The sequence below is a fragment of the Pollicipes pollicipes genome, unplaced genomic scaffold (genome assembly GCF_011947565.3).
Source record: "Pollicipes pollicipes isolate AB1234 unplaced genomic scaffold, Ppol_2.1 Scaffold_3657;HRSCAF=4291_pilon_pilon_pilon, whole genome shotgun sequence".
NCBI classification, from domain to species: Eukaryota; Metazoa; Arthropoda; class Thecostraca; order Pollicipedomorpha; family Pollicipedidae; genus Pollicipes; species Pollicipes pollicipes.
Genome location: NW_023596342.1, coordinates 483 through 19,858, shown reverse-complemented (window position 1 = coordinate 19,858; position 19,376 = coordinate 483). Strand labels below are relative to the sequence as shown.

The 19,376-nt window shown below is 56.9% G+C and overlaps 2 protein-coding genes across 2 annotated transcripts in view; one reads left to right on the top strand and one right to left on the bottom strand.

Moving 5' to 3' along the window:
• LOC119092910 (neurofibromin 1) overlaps positions 1-15,804 on the bottom strand; it is a 37,498-nt gene extending 21,694 nt beyond the window's left edge. Inside the window, exons 1-19 of the mRNA XM_037215809.1 lie at positions 15,709-15,804; positions 14,627-14,863; positions 13,129-13,269; positions 12,326-12,497; positions 11,322-11,436; positions 10,322-10,547; positions 9,860-9,988; positions 9,114-9,243; positions 8,558-8,670; positions 7,719-7,909; positions 7,080-7,230; positions 6,363-6,494; positions 5,730-5,923; positions 5,380-5,563; positions 4,950-5,044; positions 4,563-4,654; positions 1,475-1,701; positions 968-1,143; positions 376-547 (exon numbers count right to left, since the gene is read on the bottom strand). Of these exons, the coding sequence (XP_037071704.1) occupies positions 376-547; positions 968-1,143; positions 1,475-1,701; positions 4,563-4,654; positions 4,950-5,044; positions 5,380-5,563; positions 5,730-5,923; positions 6,363-6,494; positions 7,080-7,230; positions 7,719-7,909; positions 8,558-8,670; positions 9,114-9,243; positions 9,860-9,988; positions 10,322-10,547; positions 11,322-11,436; positions 12,326-12,497; positions 13,129-13,269; positions 14,627-14,686 (2,700 nt within the window). The 5' untranslated portion in view covers positions 14,687-14,863; positions 15,709-15,804. The remainder of the gene's footprint in view (positions 1-375; positions 548-967; positions 1,144-1,474; positions 1,702-4,562; positions 4,655-4,949; positions 5,045-5,379; positions 5,564-5,729; positions 5,924-6,362; positions 6,495-7,079; positions 7,231-7,718; positions 7,910-8,557; positions 8,671-9,113; positions 9,244-9,859; positions 9,989-10,321; positions 10,548-11,321; positions 11,437-12,325; positions 12,498-13,128; positions 13,270-14,626; positions 14,864-15,708) is intronic.
• A 549-nt stretch (positions 15,805-16,353) lies between these two features.
• LOC119092908 (isochorismatase domain-containing protein 1-like) lies at positions 16,354-19,075 on the top strand (the record flags this gene model as incomplete). The annotated part of the gene is made up of 4 exons (XM_037215808.1): positions 16,354-16,416; positions 17,371-17,496; positions 17,783-17,983; positions 18,959-19,075. Coding segments are annotated over exons 2-4 (444 nt in total), but the record flags the coding sequence as incomplete, so codon positions are not given.
• Positions 19,076-19,376: the final 301 nt, after the last annotated feature.

Sequence of the window (19,376 nt, the reverse complement as noted above, 5' to 3'; positions counted from 1 at the left end):
CACCACTAGCATCGGCAAAGTGGCCAGCAGCGTCATCCCACCACCGTATTTATCCAAAATTACGCAACATCTGGCTGCATTATAAACTTAACTTACACTTGGTATACATGAATTTAGCATTATGCACCTGGCTTCGTTGCACACTGAGCCGCTGGAGAACAGATGACGTACACTCCTCAAAAGGACTGGGTCCTCAATGCAGGGAACGCTTTGCGAGAGCCGGAGGGGTCACCAGCTCAGCGAGCCAGCCCGCGGTGCGGCTGGCCCCGACACCACTGCAACAGGCCGTCACAGGCGTAAACTGGACCGATAACACGTGACAGGCCCGTGACTGAAGAAGTGATCGCTGGAACACCTTTCGAAAACGTCGCACACCTGTCCCTGAGAGTCGAAGAACTTCTCCACTATGGCCTTGATCTGGTCGAAGAGTATGGGGTACAGGAGGGGCGACATCTCGTATCCGACGAGATCCTTCACGTTCTTCTGGATGGTGGTGCCGAACTTCTCGTGGGAGCACACCAGCAAAGGGAGCAGATGGCCGATGAACCTGAAAACCATTGGCACGGTGAGTTCATGGCCTGACCGGCCTATCGTATATCAATGATCGACAATGTTGAACATAAAATATTCGCTTCAGAAATATACGTTGCACGTCGCGCACATTCACAAGGTGTATTCACTCCACATCATCTATAGCTCATACCATGCCATGCTCTGTCAGTATGTTTTGTGACACCCTTTCCAAAGAAAGCTAAAACCTACACCCACCAGCTACCGCTAAATATCTAGCCAGCTCCCCATCACACATCTCAGGTACAAACAACCCAGCGATCCCCACGAAATGACGCAAGGAAGCACACCAGATACCTGACAACGGCTACTGCGTGGCGCACTCCTGCTGCGCCCAGCCTCCAAACACAGACACGGACCGCTCCCCTCCCTCCCATCGCTCACGGCAGGCACTCACTGCGTGACGGGGCAGTACTGCACGTCCTGACTGGAGCCGGAGAGAGCGTTGTACTTCTTGGCCGCGTCGGACAGGTTGCAGTTGGTGGGCGAGCGACTGGCGGCCGGTCGCGGCAGACACACGCCGCCCAGCGAGCACAGGAAGCCCGTCATGTTGGCCCACTCGTTGATCTGGTCCTGCGGGACGCCGCGCCGTCTCAGCTACAGCTGGCGCCTCAGCACAGTCGGCGCCCCAGCTACGGTCGGCGCCTCAGCTACAGTCGGCGCCTCAGCCACAGTCGGGTCTCCCGTCACCATCAGCTGACTCCGCCGACGCATCCAGAGCGGCACGCTACGCCTGGCAGTGCGGAGAATGCCCGCGCCTCCACGCCCGCCCCGCCCGGGACCAGGCCACGCGTGGGTCCGCCCGGCAGACGAACCACGCCCGTCCAGCAGCGCCGGAGTCGGCGGGCGCTCCCGCCGCACGCTGGACCGCACAGCCTCCGCGAGCCGGTCGACCAGCCCTCACCTCGAGCTCGTGCTCGGACGTCTGGTGCGAGGCGCGCCGCTTGCCGGCGCTCCGGTACAGCGCCTCCGACAGCTGCGGGTCGTCCACCTTGCCCTTGTTGAGCACGTGCAGCCGCATCACGTGGTTCCACTTGTTGTAGGTGTCCTCCCAGGCGTTGAGACCGCCGGGCGTGCAGTACTCGACGCGCCGCAGCAGCGCCATGATGCGCTTCTGGAGCGCGGCGCGTCCTGCGGCGCCGGCCCGCTCCGGTCAGCTCAGTCGCCGCCGGCGCACGGCCGCCGCGCCGCTCGCCGCCGGCCGGCGTGTGGTGTCCGACCCCGACGGACGCGCGCGCCACCAGACGGCTGTGGTCGGTCAGCGACGGCCGGCGCACCAACAGTGTGGGGCGACACGGAGCCGGATCTGTCTCGACGTGTTTACGCCACGCAGATGTTATGTGAAAGTGTGGGTAACAGATACTTGTCACCGGTGAGGGAATGACGATTAAGTTCACGATGGATGCACTGGCTGGTAGGCCCAGCTCAGCCTTGATCTACGTCTAGGCTAGCGTGTGACTCCAACTCAGCAGCTGTCAACAGTCTGCTAAACTGGGTTCGCATTGCATGTTTCCCCATAGCGACCGTGAATTAACAACTCTGATCTTGTGTCACCCTGTAAGAGTTCGGGTCAGGTCAACAGAACGAACGCCTGCGTACTACACCTACGACGACACTACGGAATCGGACAAAATAGAAAGCATGCGGTACCCGGGCAGGTGTACATACGACGGACCATGACACATGCAGCCGCTCACAGGCAACCACCGACAACACCAACGTTCAGAGGACCAGCACCACGTGACCACTGCACGGACGGGCAGCGAGGTCACGTGACCAGACTGCGGTACAGGCTAGACCGCGGGTCCGGACAGCTAGCCTAGCCACGGGAATATGGCGTGCTTCTGCCGGGCTCCGTACCGCACTGCACCGGTGCCGCACACTCCGGCGGTACCGTACAAAGGCATGGGTTACACCTACAGCCCGCATTAGCAGGGGCACTGGACATCTCTTTTTTTGTCTTAAAAATGGCCACCAGACAGTAGTTAGCAGCTGGAATAGACATCACGCCAAAACAAATATAATTATCTGTTGGTGTAGCCGCATGACGATTTGCGCATGGCTGAAGGCGTAAGGGAACGCATGGATCTAGGCTACTTCTGGGCACGAGCTTGTTTCCCAATTGAATCTCGCAACGTGGAGTGGTCCGATATCGTGGTTCAGCCTGCCTCGGGTCAAAATGGCATCCGAAGCAAGGAGCGCCATTCAGTCCATCAGAATGCAGCTCACGGCCTTGCGTCAACAGACATCAATCCTGCGTCGTCAATGAAACACAATACTACAGCTGTAAAAGCGCAGACTGACGACGACAGGTAATGTGGTGAGATGGGAGTGGTGGGTAGCTGCTCAGACCATTGAGCCACTAAAATGCTCATGAGCGAGCTTACTTGCGACACCTAGGTACTCCACCGCACATCAGCGACAGGTCTTAAAACGCACGAAAATGGAGACATATTACTCGTTGACGACTTCTCCACGGGTTTTTCAATGGAAGTTTCGCATTGGCGGACGTCAACCAATACTTCAACTCCGTATTTCAACGCCAAAAAACAACAAACCACCAGGGATGGGGGAAGCCTATCTGCTAGCTCAGTGGACACAGCGTTTGACACTCCCCGCTGCGTGACCGGCATGCGGGCTCGACTGCCGACACCGCTTGGATGTAGTTCGCCGCTGACGGCTTACTCGCACATGGTCGCACACGAGCCTGAGCTACGGGCGGCCGCGCCACGGTACTGTGGGGCAGCCTAGAGTCCGTCAGGCGACGCTGCCCGTGGAGCCAGCAGCGGTCTATCAGGGCGGTGGAGCTACGATCCTCGCACGCCAACCCGTTTGCTGGGATTATCACCCCCACACCATGCCGGCAAAGCGATCCGCCAACCTACGAAAATAAAGAAATTGAATTATATACACTTCTGGCGGATGGCTTACCCTTACCGTATGTAAGCTGATGAACACCGATGCCTGATATTCAACGCGTGATCGCGGTATGAAAAGAGAACTGAAGCACCTTACAGTGCTGAACCCCCTCCCCCTCCCACCCCGGCCCACCCAAAACGAGCTAGAACTAGATCAGGTGGCACATAGCTTGTCTTCCGCCCCCCCCCCCCCCCGCCCCCTCCCCAGGCGATTGCGGATTTGGTGGACAGGTCGTCAGCGGCCTGCCCTTGGACAAGGCAAAACGAGACAGACGCCACAACGGAGAGCGGACCCAACGGGGAACGGCCGCACTGAGAAGATGGAGCCCTGGAGAACGGCCACACCTGAGGGTGGCCACACTGGGGAGCGGTCACAACATGGAGCAGAACGACAGGGACAGCCACACCGGGAAGTGCCAACACCGGGGAAAAGGAACACCGGGAAGCGGACCCAACGAGGAGCGGCCACACTGGTGGGAAGAAACACTGGAGAACGGCCAAACCGGGGAGCAGCCATGCCGTGGAGCGGCCACACCGAGGAGTGGCCACACCAGGGAGCGGAGCAATGGGAGCAGCCACACCGGGGAGCGGAGCAATGGGAGCAGCCACACCGAGGAGCGGAGCAATGGGAGCAGCCACACCGAAGAGCAGCCACACCGGGAGACAGTCACATCGGGGAAAAGGAACGCCAGGCAGCGGACCCAGCACGGGGCGACCACGCTGAAGGAGGGGAGGAGAGGGAGGGGGCGAGGGGAGCGCAGCAGTGGGAGCGGGCACACCGACACGACGGCCTACTACGACGCAGCACGGAGAGGCGGCGCGGCGGGCCGCGGCCGGGCGCCGGTCCCATGCCATGCGGGGCGCACGCCGACGCCGTACGTTACCGGCCAGGACGGGCTGCACCGGCGAGCGAGACTCCTTTGTGGCTGGACGAAACGTCACGCGGCGTCAGCGAGAGGCGTGAGCCACGTCAGGCCCGTCAACACGCGAGCACACTGCGCGAGACGCGCGCTGACAAGTCGCACGTGACGTCACTGGGGTGCGGTCGGCGGCACTGACAGGCCGCGAGCGTACCTGTCGTCAGCAGCTGGGAGGCGGCCGCCAGCTCCTGGTACACGCTGTAGTTGGGCAGCAGCTGGTTCACAGTCACCTCGTCCGACACGGATCTGGAGGCGGATGGCGGGCACACCCGTCAGGTAGTATAACGTGTGTGTTCACCAGATGGGGTGGAAAATACGGGATGGTTGATGTGTTGACGGTGAGCATGGCGGCAAAAAGTACCCCGACTTGTCTATGAAGTGAAAGCAAATACCACAGCGACGTACAGCGCAGAAATCGAGAGACGGATTTAGCCAAAGCCTCTGTTCCCGAACACGCCCCTATATCCGGCGCTGTCTGCCAGCGGGCGTCTGAGAGTGCTGCGCACCGGGTCCGCCTCAATGTTGGAGCCGGGCCACTCACCTGATCTCGGCCTCCTGGCAGAGCAGCGAGAAGCAGGACATGGCCACGAGCACGGCGTCGATGTCGATGCTCCACAGGTACATGAACAGCACCACCTGGGGGCGAGCACGTTTCATTGAGCAGCGGCGCAGAGCGGGGGACGGTGCCCAGGCGTCGCAGCACAAGGCGACGCCACTGAACATCCGAACCCGGGTATGCCTGCAAATCAGCAAACCGTTATTTCCGCCAGAACATCTTCCCGCTACATTCACTACAGCATCCGGCAGCAAAACACCACTGAACCGAAACAACATCTTCACCCAAAACATCATCGCACGCACAGCCCCGCTCCGTTCCCACAACCGAGACCGTGCTGGTGGTCGCCGCAGTACGTCGGCGACACGGGCCGAGCGGCGGCCAGCGCGTCGCCACGCCGGTAACGCGGCGCTACCTCCAGCTTGATGTGGGCGTGCTTGCAGATGGCTTGGTGGCTGCCGATGTTGGCGTGGTCGCGGTGCTTCAGCAGGAACGTGTTGCGGCAGACCAGCACCTCGCGAAGCCACTTGAGGATGTCGGTGTAGTTCATGATCTGGTGCTGGATCAGCTTCTGGGTGGTGGAGAACAGCACCTGCGAACTGCACGCGGAGGTCCGTCACCCGATGGTCCAGCAGCGGGTCCACCAACACCATTCAGCCATCCACTACCGCACACGGGGTAGCCGCGGACCGCAGAACAGCCACCGTCTGCCTGCTGACATTCCCGACTGACGGCTGATGGACGGCTGACAGTTCGCTGACTGACCTGACGTCCCAGAACGTGTTGATGACCGACTCCGGGTTCCAGTTCTCGATCTTCTCCGGCTGGTGCAGCACCAGGAGGGCCTCCATGGCCTCGGCCGCCACCTCCGGCATGGTGGCGTTGTGCACCAGCGACACCAGGCCGTTGATCAGTTCTAGTGTCGACGACTGGATCTCGATACCCGTCTTGCCCTGGTTCTGCACGCGCACATGAGACACACAACTTTACACATGTGCAATGCGCACAGCGCACACATGCACTCATACTGCCGTGCGGTGCTACACGCTACGTTCGGTTTATTTTTATCTGTGGCTCAAGGCCACTGTTCTTTTGATAGATATCGGTCGCACTTCTCAGCCACAAATCCCGAACCAAGCAGCGCGAGTCCAGCCCTGGTATTCCCGACCACGGACCGGGACGGGACCCAGGCGGGCAGCTCCCCGGCAGAGGACGCGCCCGCTGCCGAGCGGCGGCCACCAGGCGCGGGCCTGTCTGGGGCGGACCACCAGCTGCCGTACCCCGGGCGGTACCCCGGGTCACAGGACGTCGGTCAAGAGACCAGTGGCAGCGGCGGCGGCCGCAGAGCCCAGAGGCGACGCCGGCGGCGCGCCCTCCGCCGCCGTCGTCGCGACTCACATTGAGCATGAGCATGGGGTCGGCGTGGATGAGCCGGACCATCCAGAGCAGCAGGCTGCGGCAGGTCAGGCTGTCCTCGGAGGCGCGCTCCTTGAACTTCATTGGGTTCACTTTCTCCTTCAGGGCCAGGCTCTGTGAGCACGGCAGTCGCGGATGAGCGGCGCTCGCGAGACGCGGCTCGAAAGTGACCGGGGACTGCAGGAGACTGGGACTGCGGGAGACTGGGACTGCGGAAGACTGGGACGGCGGGAGACTAGGACTGCGGGAGACTGGGACAGCGGGAGGCTGGGACTGCGGGAGGCTGGGATTACGGGAGACTGGGATTACGGGAGACTGGGACTACGGGAGACTGGGACTGCGAGAGACTGGGACTGCCGAGATCATGGAGCGTCACACGTGTCGGGTTTGTTATGTCGGCGCTCGCGATCGTGACAACGGCAGCACGGAGTCAGTCTGGGACCTCTGGACGACACAGGATGCTGCCACGCACCGTGAAGCGGCCCGGATCGTTCATTTTTACGTTACCAACGCTGCGAAGTCCTCAGCGGTGCGCACCCATGGCAGCGGTTAAGCGTATATCCAGCTCAAAAAGCCGCACCCATCACAAGAGAGCATCAGGCCTAAGTGCTTCACGACGTTCAGTTTGCCCGCGGCCCAAGCGCGCCGGTTCCGACCGGTCGGGTGGTGGCGGGCGGACGGGGCCGCGCCGGGGCTGACCTGGATCATCTTGAGCGGCGTGTGCGAGCCGGGCCCCGCCGACTGCGTCACCTTGTTGAGCGTCTCGAGGAACATGTGACGCAGCTGGGCCGAGCGCGAGTACATGATGTCTATCTGCGGCCACCAGCCCAGCCGCGACTGCGTGATGATCCTGGGAGCGGGGCGGCGACAGCGGGTGAGGCTGACGCTCACTGACAGGCGAGACCGGGCAAACCCACTGGTAGACAGGCAGCGACCGGCCACCGGCGTCCGCCGCCAACCACAGTTACTTGGCCGACGGAAGTTAACGTAGTTGGTAGGCCAAATGGCTACAGATCAGTTTTCGATCGGCTGAAATGACCCATTCTCGCTAGATGTTCAGTATCACATTCCGTCCCGTCGTGCCCAGCCCGTCCCATCGTGTCCGGCCCGTCCCGTCGTCCCGGTCCGTCCCGTCGTCCCGGCCCGTCCCGTCGTGCCCGGTCCGTCCCGTCATGCCCGGCCCGTCCCATCGTGTCCGGTCCGTCCCGTCGTCCCAGCCCGTCCCGTCGTCCCGGCCCGTCCCGTCGTCCCGGCCCGTCCCGTCGTGCCCGGTCCGTCCCGTCATGCCCGGCCCGTCCCGTCGTGCCCGGCCCGTCCCGTCCCCGCCCGCGCGCTCACCTGTGCAGGGAGCTGACCAGCACGAAGTGGTACATCGTGGGCGACTGCAGGCTGAGGCAGACCTTGAGGATGTCGTTGTTGTGCGGGGAAATGCGGAAGAGGGCGACGAAGCCGTCGATCAGCAGGTCCACGTCCTGCAGCTGGTGCGAGGGACCGCGAGAGAACGGCTTCGACGTGCTGAACAGCAGACTCTGGCGGCACGGGCAGGCGTGCGACGGTCAGCGTGGCGGGCGGGCGATGGTACCGGGAGCTGACACAGGGGGCACGCGGGAACGGACACAGGACACGCGGGAGCTGACACAGGGCACGCGGGAGCTGACATAGAGTAGGCGAGAGCTGACACAGGGTAGGCGGGACCTGACACAGGGTAGGCGGGGGCTGACAGGGTAGGCGGGGGCTGACACAGAGCACTGGCACAGGGCATGCGGGAGCTGACACAGGGCACTGACACAGGGCACGCGGGAATGACACAGGGCACGCGGGAGCTGACACAAGGCACGCGGGAGCTGACACAGGGCACTGACACAGGGCACACGGGAGCTGACACGCGGCACGTGGGAGCTGACACGGGGCACGCGGGAGCTGACACAGGGCAGCCGGGAGCTGACACAGGGCACGAGGGAGCGAAGGGCGAGCCCGACAGAACCAGCACATACGCAGCTGTCCAGCCTACCGCGACATGCGGAGAGGCGCGCTCTCCTGACAACGTTCCGCGCGAAAGTGCAGACCTGACCGAGCCCATCAGTTCGCTCTCAACCGTGTGCCGGGTAAATCACCACGGCACCTAAAACCCTCACCAAATACCTAGTAACAATAATGCTAAGAAGCGTGCGCTCTACCTTCAGATCGGAGATGATGCTGTGTATGAGTACAAACACGACGTTGTTGGAGTCGCTGGTGCTGATGTAGGTGGCAATCTTGCAGAGCTTCACGCATGCTACCGCGGCCGCCTCTGGTGACACATCAGACGGCAGTCGGTTAGTGCCGATCCATCGCAGAGCTTCGCACTTGCGCTCAAGTGCAGCGTCATGCGACGACAGCGAAGGCATATATCGGTGGGGAAACCGCACCAACGTGGAAGTGGGTGTTGATGTTCAATCCAACTAGTTTACCAGGGGGACGGACCCTGTGTAGCCCGTATCTCCCGCCCGATGCGCCGAGTCGAGGGGCACAATGAGCCCCACAACACCCTTTTCAGAAGACTAATACCAGCCTCCTGTGTACTCAATGAAAACCCCCACATAACCCCTCTGCTGTGTGACGTCAGCACAGTCACGTCCATCGACACATCCCCACCAGCCCCCCTCCCCCCCTCCCCGCCACCCCCCGTGACGGCACAGGTCGGCCTCAGCTCAACTTCCCCGCTGCCAGCCCTTACGGCGGTGCGCCTCTCACCAGTCAGATGCTTGATGGTGCTGTGCGAGCCCAGGTGCTTCTTCAGCGCGTCGATGAACTGCTTCTTCTTGGCGTGCCGCTGCGAGCATGGCGCGCCGCTGTCCGCGTTCACGATCTCCTCCAGGATTTTCTGCCGGCGCGATACCGGACGTAATTTGATGCTCATATAATTCTGATGCTCATTCAAATTTAATGCTCGGACACAACTTGGTGCTCGGATCATTGTATGCACAGGCGTGTGCTTGGTAAACGTGCACATATGCAATGACTACCAAGCGATGGAGAATGTGTATGCACTGGACCACTCGGCGCTGCATAGCAATGAACAAATTACAATTTGCCCTTTTACCATGGCCTATTTTGTGATGCACGGCCGAGAAGAGCTCAACGAACGACAGCAAAGCAGGGGTTCGCGAACACCGGGAAGTGAAATGGCTAATTCACGTAGCAGGCCAGGCCAACGACTCCCAGTGACATCATCAGTCAGACTCAAGAGTAAAAAGCATAACTGACAAGAGAATTGGGATGACACGAGCTTGAGAGCTCTGAGACACACCAGTCCCCTCACACGGGCGTCCCACAGCGCAGACGGGACCAGCACATGCAAACGATCATTACCAAGCAGAGGACGGCCCACCGCCGCCGGGGAGGCACAGCTCAGTACGACAAACAAACGTCAGGACCCCGGGCTGCGACCGGACAGGGCCCGGCTCACCACAGAAACTAGGGCCGGCCAGCCCACTGACCGGACACAGGACGAGCAGCATGATCTGCAGCGGCCACACAGCCGCACGCCGCTTGTTGTTGTCGGCGAACTGGTCCAGCTGCTCGAACAGCAGGTCGCAGAACTTAGCCAGGTCCTCGTTCGGCGATTTCTAGCGGGCGGAAGCGATACCGACATGTCAGGGCGCCTTCGGTCTTAACCCCGCACTCGCCCGCCTTGGAATGCCGGTGCCTGTTCGGGTTTCGGGAGACAGTCGTCCCGTCGCGGGAGTTCGAACTGAAGGTGGTACCACAGTTGTACCCTCTCGCGGGACCACACTCACAAAGTACTCCTCGTTCCATTGTATGGCGGTGAACGTAGCTGACATTCACGAGCAACCCTCGTGCAATCAAATTGAGCCATCCTCAATCCCACCCACACCCCACTACCCCACTTGCTACCCACGACCCTGCCTCGCGCCTCGCGCCCACCGCAGCGGCCCCACCTGCAGCATCATCAGCTCCTGCGGGTACGTGTCCATCCAGTTCCAGATGGCACGCTCCGTGGCGCGCATCAGGTTCAGCTGCGAGTGCTTGTTGAGCGCCCGGAACTTGGAGGTAGTTTCGCTGAGCAGCTTGATCAGCCGTCCCACGTCCAGGTTGATGTGCTGGATGAGCTCGATGTCGGAGAAGTCGGCCGTCTCGTCGCTGCAGCTGCTCAGCTGCGTCAGGCTGCGGCGGAGCCGGGCGGAGCGTCAGGCGAGACAAGTGGCCCCCGGGTCAGACGGCGGTCACGGCCCCCCCGGCCAGACAGCGGTCACGGCCCCCGAGTCAGACAGCGCCCACGGCCCCCGGTCAGACGGTGGTTAAGGTCACCAGGTCAGACGGCGGTCACGGCCCCGGGTCAGACGGCGGTCACAGTCCCCGGGTCAGACAGCGGTCACGGCCCCCGGGTCGGACAGCGGCCACGGCCCCGGGTCAGACAGCGGTCACGGTCACGGGTCAGACGGTGGTTAAGGTCACCATGTCAGACGGCGGTCACGGTCACCGGTCATACGACAGACACGGGTCACGGATCAGACGGGTGGCACAGTCCAAACATCAGACGGGACATCTGGTCACCAGGTCACGACATACGCAGTCACATGCCTGCTGGTCGACGGAAGCGCGTGGGGTGAGCCAGGTTCAGGACCACTGCCAATGGAGACCCGCACTCATGACGCCCTGTCAATAAGCCCACTGACAGGACGTGATAGCTTACCTACAGTGGATGGTAAGCACACCAACAGGGTCTGAGTTTCTACAGAATGGTCCTGCAGCAATGGCTGCAGCAATCACGAAACTGACTGCTAACCACCGAATGGGGAGCACTTTGACACGTGTACTTCGATAAGCACACGTGCCGAAGTTGTCATCGAAGCCACCCAGCGCAAGTCGCAGACTGGGCAGACACACCACGCCATCCCCATCCGCTTGCACAGATGAAGAGGGAAACAGAGGCGTTACCTGGCGGAAATCTTGTTGAAGACGGCGTTGAAGTTGTTGAGACTGAGCGCGAACAGCACCTTGGAGGCGAGCGCGCGCAGCTGGGCCACCATCGGGTTATCGCCGGTGGGCATGTCTGCCGGCACGTACCGCGGCAATATTAGACACTGGGCGGAGGCGGGGTGGTCCGGATCGGACCTTATCAGTGGAGGCGAGGTGGTCGGGATCGGACCTGATAAGCGGAGGCGGGGTGGTCGGGATCGGACCTGATAAACGGAGGTGGGGTGGTCGGGGTCGGACCTGATAAGCGGAGGCGGGGTGGTCGGGGTCGGACCTGATAAGCGGAGGCGGGGTGGTCGGGATCGGACCTGATAAACGGAGGTGGGGTGGTCGGGGTCGGACCTGATAAACGGAGGTGGGGTGGTCGGGGTCGGACCTGATAAGCGGAGGCGGGGTGGTCGGGGTCGGACCTGATAAGCGGAGGCGGGGTGGTCGGGGTCGGACCTGATAAGCGGAGGCGGGGTGGTCGGGGTCGGACCTGATAAGCGGAGGCGGGGTGGTCGGGGTCGGACCTGATGAGCGGTGGTGGGATGGTCGGGATCGGACCTCATCAGCGGAGGCGGGGTGGTCCGGATCGGACATGATCGGCGGCCACGTCAACAGCTGGTGAACAGAAGTTAATGACTGACTGGGGGTTTTAGGGCTTTAGAATGACTGACTGGATGTTTGCGCATAGAATAAAGCTATTGACCATCACTCTTTGTTGAAACTCGTGCATTGGTGATCTCCCTCGCGCTTCGTATTGTCCTTCCAAAACCTAACCTTGATCGTGTCTTAAGACCACGACCATTACCAAAGAGTACTAGTTGTGAGCCCAGCAAGTGTACATCTCGAACTGTGGAACATATAGCAGCACAGGCCCCCAGGAAATGCAAAAGCAAACCGACAATAGCTGGCCAACCACTGCACACCTCAGCCTTCTGGCACGCACGCCGTCGAGTCCAGCAGCGACTGGTCACACTCACAGACAAACTGGCAGATCTCCCTGAGCAGCAGCTTGACGTTGAGGGCCTCGTCGAAGCGGGTCGTGTCCTTGGCCGGCCCGCTGAGACACTTCTCCAGCGTGTCCAGCACGATCAGCAGCGACTCGTAGTAGCTCTTCTCCATGTCCGGGTTGTGCGACTGCAGGGCCAGGAACTGGCGGCACACGACACGGGCGGGTCCGTCAGCGGAGCCCGGCGGCGGTGGGCGACAGCCGCCGGCGACGGCGTGGCAGACGGCGTCCGGGACTGGCAGTTCAGAGGCGAACACAGGTCGGGTGCCTCAGCGGGTCAGGATGAGAACGCAGCAGGAAAGGAGCACAACCCCGGCGCCAATACGCGTGGAGGTGGAGGTGCGACTGAAGACCCAACGGTTAGTCGACGTCCGGAACGTCCGCGGAAGCACCTCCTGTACCAACAAAACAAGATGTTATCCTCCCCATGTAGGCAACAAAGGAAGAATGAGAAGACAGTCCGTCTCGGTCCTGAGCGAGGCGAGGCGAGGGAATGGTGTGGGCATGGTCGCAGAAGGGTGGGAGCTCACTAGCCTGTGGGGAGTTTTCGTCAGGACATTGGCGACTAACCGGACGATGGGATGAGCTGGAGGGACTTGGATTATGTGTTTTGCCTCTGATTTGTTGAAAAGCTGCTGCTAAGGCCTTGGGCATGGTACCGAAGAGGACCGCAGTCAGTCGGTGGGATGATTTCCGACCTCAGATGGTTGAGGACACCAAACAGCACAATTACGCACACGCGCCACGCCTGATGAGCACGGGCACTGCACTCACCTCGCTGATCTTCTGCAGCCGCTTGGTGAGCCCAGAGATCACCAGCGAGAAGCGGTAGTGTGATATCTGGATGAGACTCTGCTTGTTCTGCTCAATGTTGAGCCGTGTGTGAGTGGTCTGAGGCCCGGTACGATATGGCAGCTGAAATACCAGATCAAACATATGTCACTATGTCACTGCATGTCAATGGGCCGCACTCACTCGTAAGCTAACATAGCATCTTCCATTTGATGTCCTTTTGAACTGCAATGCTCCAAGCAATGAGACCAGCAAAAGGTCTCTTGTTACCAGCTGCAAGCATGGCAGGCCATGGACTTTGCTATGCTCACCAGTGGTGCCTGTTGTCATAGCAGATACACCACTTCATGCTGACACATATGCCAAAAATATATGAGCAGCTTCAAAAAATGTTGGCTGGAATCATGCACTACAGCACAGAAAACTGTTGCAAGGCTGTCTTACTAATACCAAGCCTTGCCTTAATGATCAGTTACAAGACATCCAAGAAGACTGCAAGCTGCTAAAGGCATATTGTTCTGTTGAAGTTTTATGCCATCAAACTTTTTTGTATTCCAGACATTCCTTCAAGCCCATGTAGCTAGATGTCAATATTCTATAATTGGTCTCACAAGGTGCATCAAGAAACAGGTGCCAAACAGCCCCAAAGCTTATTATTGATAATGTGTGGCATTGAGACATGACAGGGGATCAGATCAGCCAAGGCAAGACAAGGCTGGGCACCTAATACTTCATCAATGGGGAGTCATCAATCAGATAACAATAAAAATTGCAAACTTTGGCCTGTGCTGGAGGACAACACACTTTTAAAACCAATTAGCAACACAAAAATATTTGATTGAGAAGGAATGCCAAACACATGGAACAGCTTTGCACACATGTGCTGTTCTTTGCAGTAAATACAGTCCTGGGAAGACCAAAGAGGCAATGATGTGCTGTCACACCTCAGTACTGTCATTATTTGTTAAAACTCTTGGGCATTGAAGCTGTGCCAAGTGCACTTCCTTACTTGTTTTCTTTTACCAATGTAAATGTTATATAACATAAAGTGTGCCTTCATGTCAATGATACAGATCAGGTGCATACTCATCTCCTCTTGAGCACAATAGCAGGAGGGGGTGCCTTTATTAAGATCTGAACATGATCAGAGCATTGCTTGGTATCTAAAGCAAGCAGAGAACATGAAAAAAGACAGCCACATGAAGGGGCAGCAGATAACCTCCCAGGTATGGTTAATCATCTTAAATAATAACTTGCTGATAAACCTATAATTTACCAAGAGGTATCGTGGTGCTCATACATATTAGCATCTCTTGGCATTTTACATACTGCTGTGAGTTCCCATCCAACCACATTGCATACACATATTGGTGATTTCAGAATACAAAATAAATTTATTCCTTTTTTTAATTTTCAATTGCACTTCATACACAACTATTGCAACAGTATCTATTATACCACAGAGACAGAAATATCTCACCTGGCTGTCAAACCTAGTGATTAGGGCATTAACCCATTCCACTGGTTTCTGTGTAGACATCCTTCACACCAGATGTCCCAGTCTTGACTCAGCTATGACCCTCTATTCACCCTTAGATTAGGCACCTCAGTCTGGCCTGACATGGAAAGTGCTTCCATGCACTGCTTCTCAGGGTGTCCATCTGCAAGAATGCCCTAACAAGGTTCTTGATGCAGGAATGTATGACTATGTCCCAATCTGAAAAGCAGGGCATTTCTCAGTGAAATTGCATTGGGCCACTTAGGAATTGAAGTGTGTTTCGGGATATATGGTGCACAACCATGACTTTAGAGGCATGACAGTGACCCACACAATGGTTAAGCATAAGCCATGACCTTAAATGTGTAGGAATAAATATAGCCCAACTTATATTGGTACTGATGCAAAATTACTAGATTGGATTAGCATACTGTGTCCCTCAGTGGCAAAAGATCATTGTTCATTAGCATGTTCAGTGTGTTGGGCAATACATACATAACCAAGAGCATTCACAGCAGCCTGCCCTGAAAAATATGCCTTGGTTAAAAGAAACTAACCATTTTGGGACACATTCTATGAAATATGTGAGAAGCATTTGGATGCTGATAGCCTCTCGAATGGCCATGTAATGAAACAAAAGTGATTTGTGCTTAAGTTTGGAAAGTTTTCTCTGACAACACCATCTGCTCAGTATGCTGGCACATCTCTCCTTCTCACTGCTGTCACCAAAATGGACCCAAGTGACAACTAAACTTTGAGCTGTATGATCAAATACTGACACTTCCTTAGACAAGCAAATGACCACCCTATTGCATACACTCGTGTATGCTTCCATAGCCAGTGTATGGGTTATAGTCCACTTGGAAATCCCCATTCTCCTGCATGTAGTTTACTTCTCCTATGACCTTAAGTTAATGACAACTGAGAAAGCATGACGGCATTAGCTGAGAACTGATGATGAATTAGGTTCAATTTTTTGCTTTCGTACAGCGTCGAATCACTAGTTTTTTGGCACTTCTTAATCACAAACCAAACAGAAGTTCTCACAAATGCTGGAAACTCACCCAACTGGGTAACAAGGTTACGAGGGATGACAAACCCACATCCAAAATGAATATAATTAGTACTCTAACTCAGAGCCTCATATCAGAGGCGTTCTCCGCGCGCGCAACCATTGTCAACCATACACAGCCTACCACTGCCTACTTTAGCCTCTTGTGCTCCCTAAATAACGCAACACCTGCAAAGGTAAACATTTATTCTTGAGCTGATTGGCTATTGGAATCTACTAGCACGTCGCACCTGCCATATCAGTAGCAAAGCAGCTTGTAATAGACAATGTGCAAGGGGAAGGAGAACAAACAATACAAAGTACACTAAAGACTACTTAAAATACTGAAAACTTTCAAATGAGCACCACAGCATAAGTCAGAAAGGCAGTATAACTGCAGAAAAAATTAAAATATGGTCTAGCATGCATCAGTATTGCTTGGCTCTCATTACGCCATGTACTTTGGTTTCAGATCAATCTTATGAAAACGCATTTGATCGCCGGTGTAAAAATATAAATTGACGCATATCAGACTTTTTTGGCGCCGATGGTGTTGTGGTGTTGCACGCAGTTGCACGTACGCTTGCGCCCAGGCGGCTGTCCGCCGTAATCCAAGGCGAGTGTTGCACGTTGCCTGTGCTGTGTTTGGGATCATTGCGGCATTGATATAACTGTTATCGAGAATAACCGCAGAAGACCAGGTATCGGCTTTTCATTCCCGGTACGTTTCTTTCACTTTCGGACATATGAATACAGTTACTGGCAGGGTTGTGGCTGTGTATTCACTCGAACTTCACTCAATGCTGCCATGGTCCCTTCCCCCCCCCCCCCCCCCCCCCACCAGCTTCGTTTGGAAATTGGATACGGGAACGTGTGAGGGGTTACTGGGTTTTGCATGAATATGGGAATCGTTTTCAATGTTTGCCTTGCTTAGCCCCCAGCTTTGCAGTGCAGTTTTGATTCAAAGGATGCAGGGGACATGACATGGAAAAGAAGATGAACCTTCTACCAAAATGTACCCAAAAATGGATTTCCAACCAAATTTGGCCCAAGTTCTCTCTGCTTTAAGGCTGCCCCCCCCCCCCCTCAACTGAGTTGTAACACCCCTTCTCCAGGTGATTTTATAGAACTATGACACTTCAGAAGAAAAACATTATAAGATGCTCACTCAGGTATTCTCTGGATAAGAAAAATAGATGCTGGAGGCCTTATTTCCTTGTTGTACTATATTCCTGTTACTGTTTCTGTTGCTTTATTTTTACTTGCTGTAGTGTGTGGGGGCTCCTTCCAGTCTGTGAAGTATGGGTATGTTTTGCTTTAAGTGCAGGGTGTCTTGTGTGACCACTGATGCTTGAAGTATTGTTTGGCTCTTGTGATGGCACATCCAATTCATTGGTTTCAATGCCTTGTTATGTATATTATTGATTGTCCATTCCTTGAGCTGGCCAGCTTGGCCTCAGGCTTTAGTTCTGGTGATGCACTTGATGTGTGGAGCATGTGTAAACATGACTGGGTCATTGGGTTCTTTTGTGTCTTTATGTATGCACATTTTATACCAATAGATAGAATAGATTATAGCATTAAGTTGAAAACATATGGTACATTTCCTCACTCTAAGATATGTTTGTGGTGTCATGCATTGATGATCACCTGTCACTTTGTTTTTTGTTTTCAGATGATGGCAGGCAACTTGGGGCAAGTAACTGCTAGCTCAACAGTTTTTCTTCTCTGTGATGTGCAAGAAAAATTCAAGCCAGCCATTGCACACTTTAACTGTGTTGTGCAGTCATGTTCAAAACTTGTAAGTGCAATGCATGCTCCCATTTTTGATGTTCATTCTTCTCCTTTTTCATCAGCCAACCTTCTTTAATTAATTTAAGCCCACTTAAAACACATGATTCTGTGAAAAGAATGAGTTATCAGTTAATGAAGCCTACTTTAAACACACTGATTTTTGCAAAAGGAACACTGCATAATTTTTTTGAGGGCATATCTGACTACCATTCACCTTAAAACTGATAAGGTTGCAGAAAAGTTAGTGGTGATGACAGTCTCAGCACAGACCTCACTGCTTGCCCCATTTTCAGATAACAGCTGGTCGCATTCTGGGAGTTCCTCTGCTAGTCACTGAACAATACCCAAAGGGTCTGGGCAAGACCGTTCCCGAGCTGGATGTGCAACATGCAGCTGTCGTGGCTGAAAAGACCAAGTTCAGCATGGTCGTGCCTGAGGTGGACGCCGTACTGGAGCAGCTGAAGCCCCGTGTGGCTGTCATCATGGGACTTGAGGTACCTGATGTGAGATGCATGGGACACGCCGGAGCGTGGTGGATGCGGTGACGAGCGCAGTCAGGGTGTGGTGACGAGCGGGCGGTGTGGTGACGAGCGCGCGGTGTGGTGACGAGCGCGGGCAGGGTGTGGTGACGAGCGCACGCAGGGTGTGGTGACGAGCGCGGGTAGATGTGACGAGCGCGGGCAGGGTGTGGTGACGAGCGCGGGCAGGGTGTGGTGACGAGCGCGGGCAGGGTGGGATGACGAGCGCACGCAGGGTGTGGTGACGAGCGCGCGGTGTGGTGACGAGCGCGGGCAGGGTGGGATGACGAGCGCACGCAGGGTGTGGTGACGAGCGCGGGCAGGGTGTGGTGACGAGCGCGGGCAGGGTGTGGTGACGAGCGCGGGCAGGGTGTGGTGACGAGCGCGGGCAGGGTGTGGTGACGAGCGCGGGTAGATGTGACGAGCGCGGGCAGGTGTGCTGACGAGCGCGGGTAGATGTGGCGAGCGCGGGCAGGGTGTGCTGACGAGCGCGGGTAGATGTGACGAGCGCGGGCAGGGTGTGGTGACGACGCGGGCAGGGTTGGTGACGAGCGCGGGCAGGGTGTGGTGACGAGCGCGGGTAGATGTGACGAGCGCGGGCAGGTGCTGACGAGCGCGGGTAGATGTGGCGAGCGCGGGCAGGGTGTGCTGACGAGCGCGGGTAGATGTGACGAGCGCGGGCAGGGTGTGGTGACGAGCGCACGTAGGGTGTGGTGACGAGCGCGGGCAGGTGTGGTGACGAGCGCGGGCAGGGTGTGCTGACGAGCCCGCGCAGTGTGTGCTGACGAGCGCGCACAGGGTGTGGTGACGTGACGAGCCTGCGCAGGGTTGGTGACGAGCGCGCGGAGGGTTTGGTGACGAGCGCAGACGGGGTGTGACGACAAACGGCCGCGGCAAACTATGTGCTGGTGCCTCCTCTGATTGGCCCTGACAGCGTTGTGTTGTGGACAGGCGCACGTGTGCGTGGAGCAGACGGCAGCCGACCTGCTGGCGCGCGGCCACGTGGTGCACGTGGTGGCCGACGCCGTCAGCTCACGCTCACAGGAGGACCGGCTGCTAGCGTTTGACGTGAGTGAGATTCCCTGGTGATATCGGACACTGCAAATGGTGCGAACAAGTCGCGTTACTCACTGGGATAGAGGACTGAAATACTTTCTCTTAGCACGGCGTGATCAAAGTATGCGGTATCAAATGGTGAACGGCGGGGTCGAAATCAGCCTGCCTTTCGTATCTGGCAGCGGTTTACTGCAACAAGCATTCATTGCAGGGGATGACTGACACTGGCTGGTGGAAATGGCGTCATAAATACGTTACTCAATTTTGTGGATAGAGAAGCACGAGGTCGACAGCTAATTTTCCTTCAGCTTTA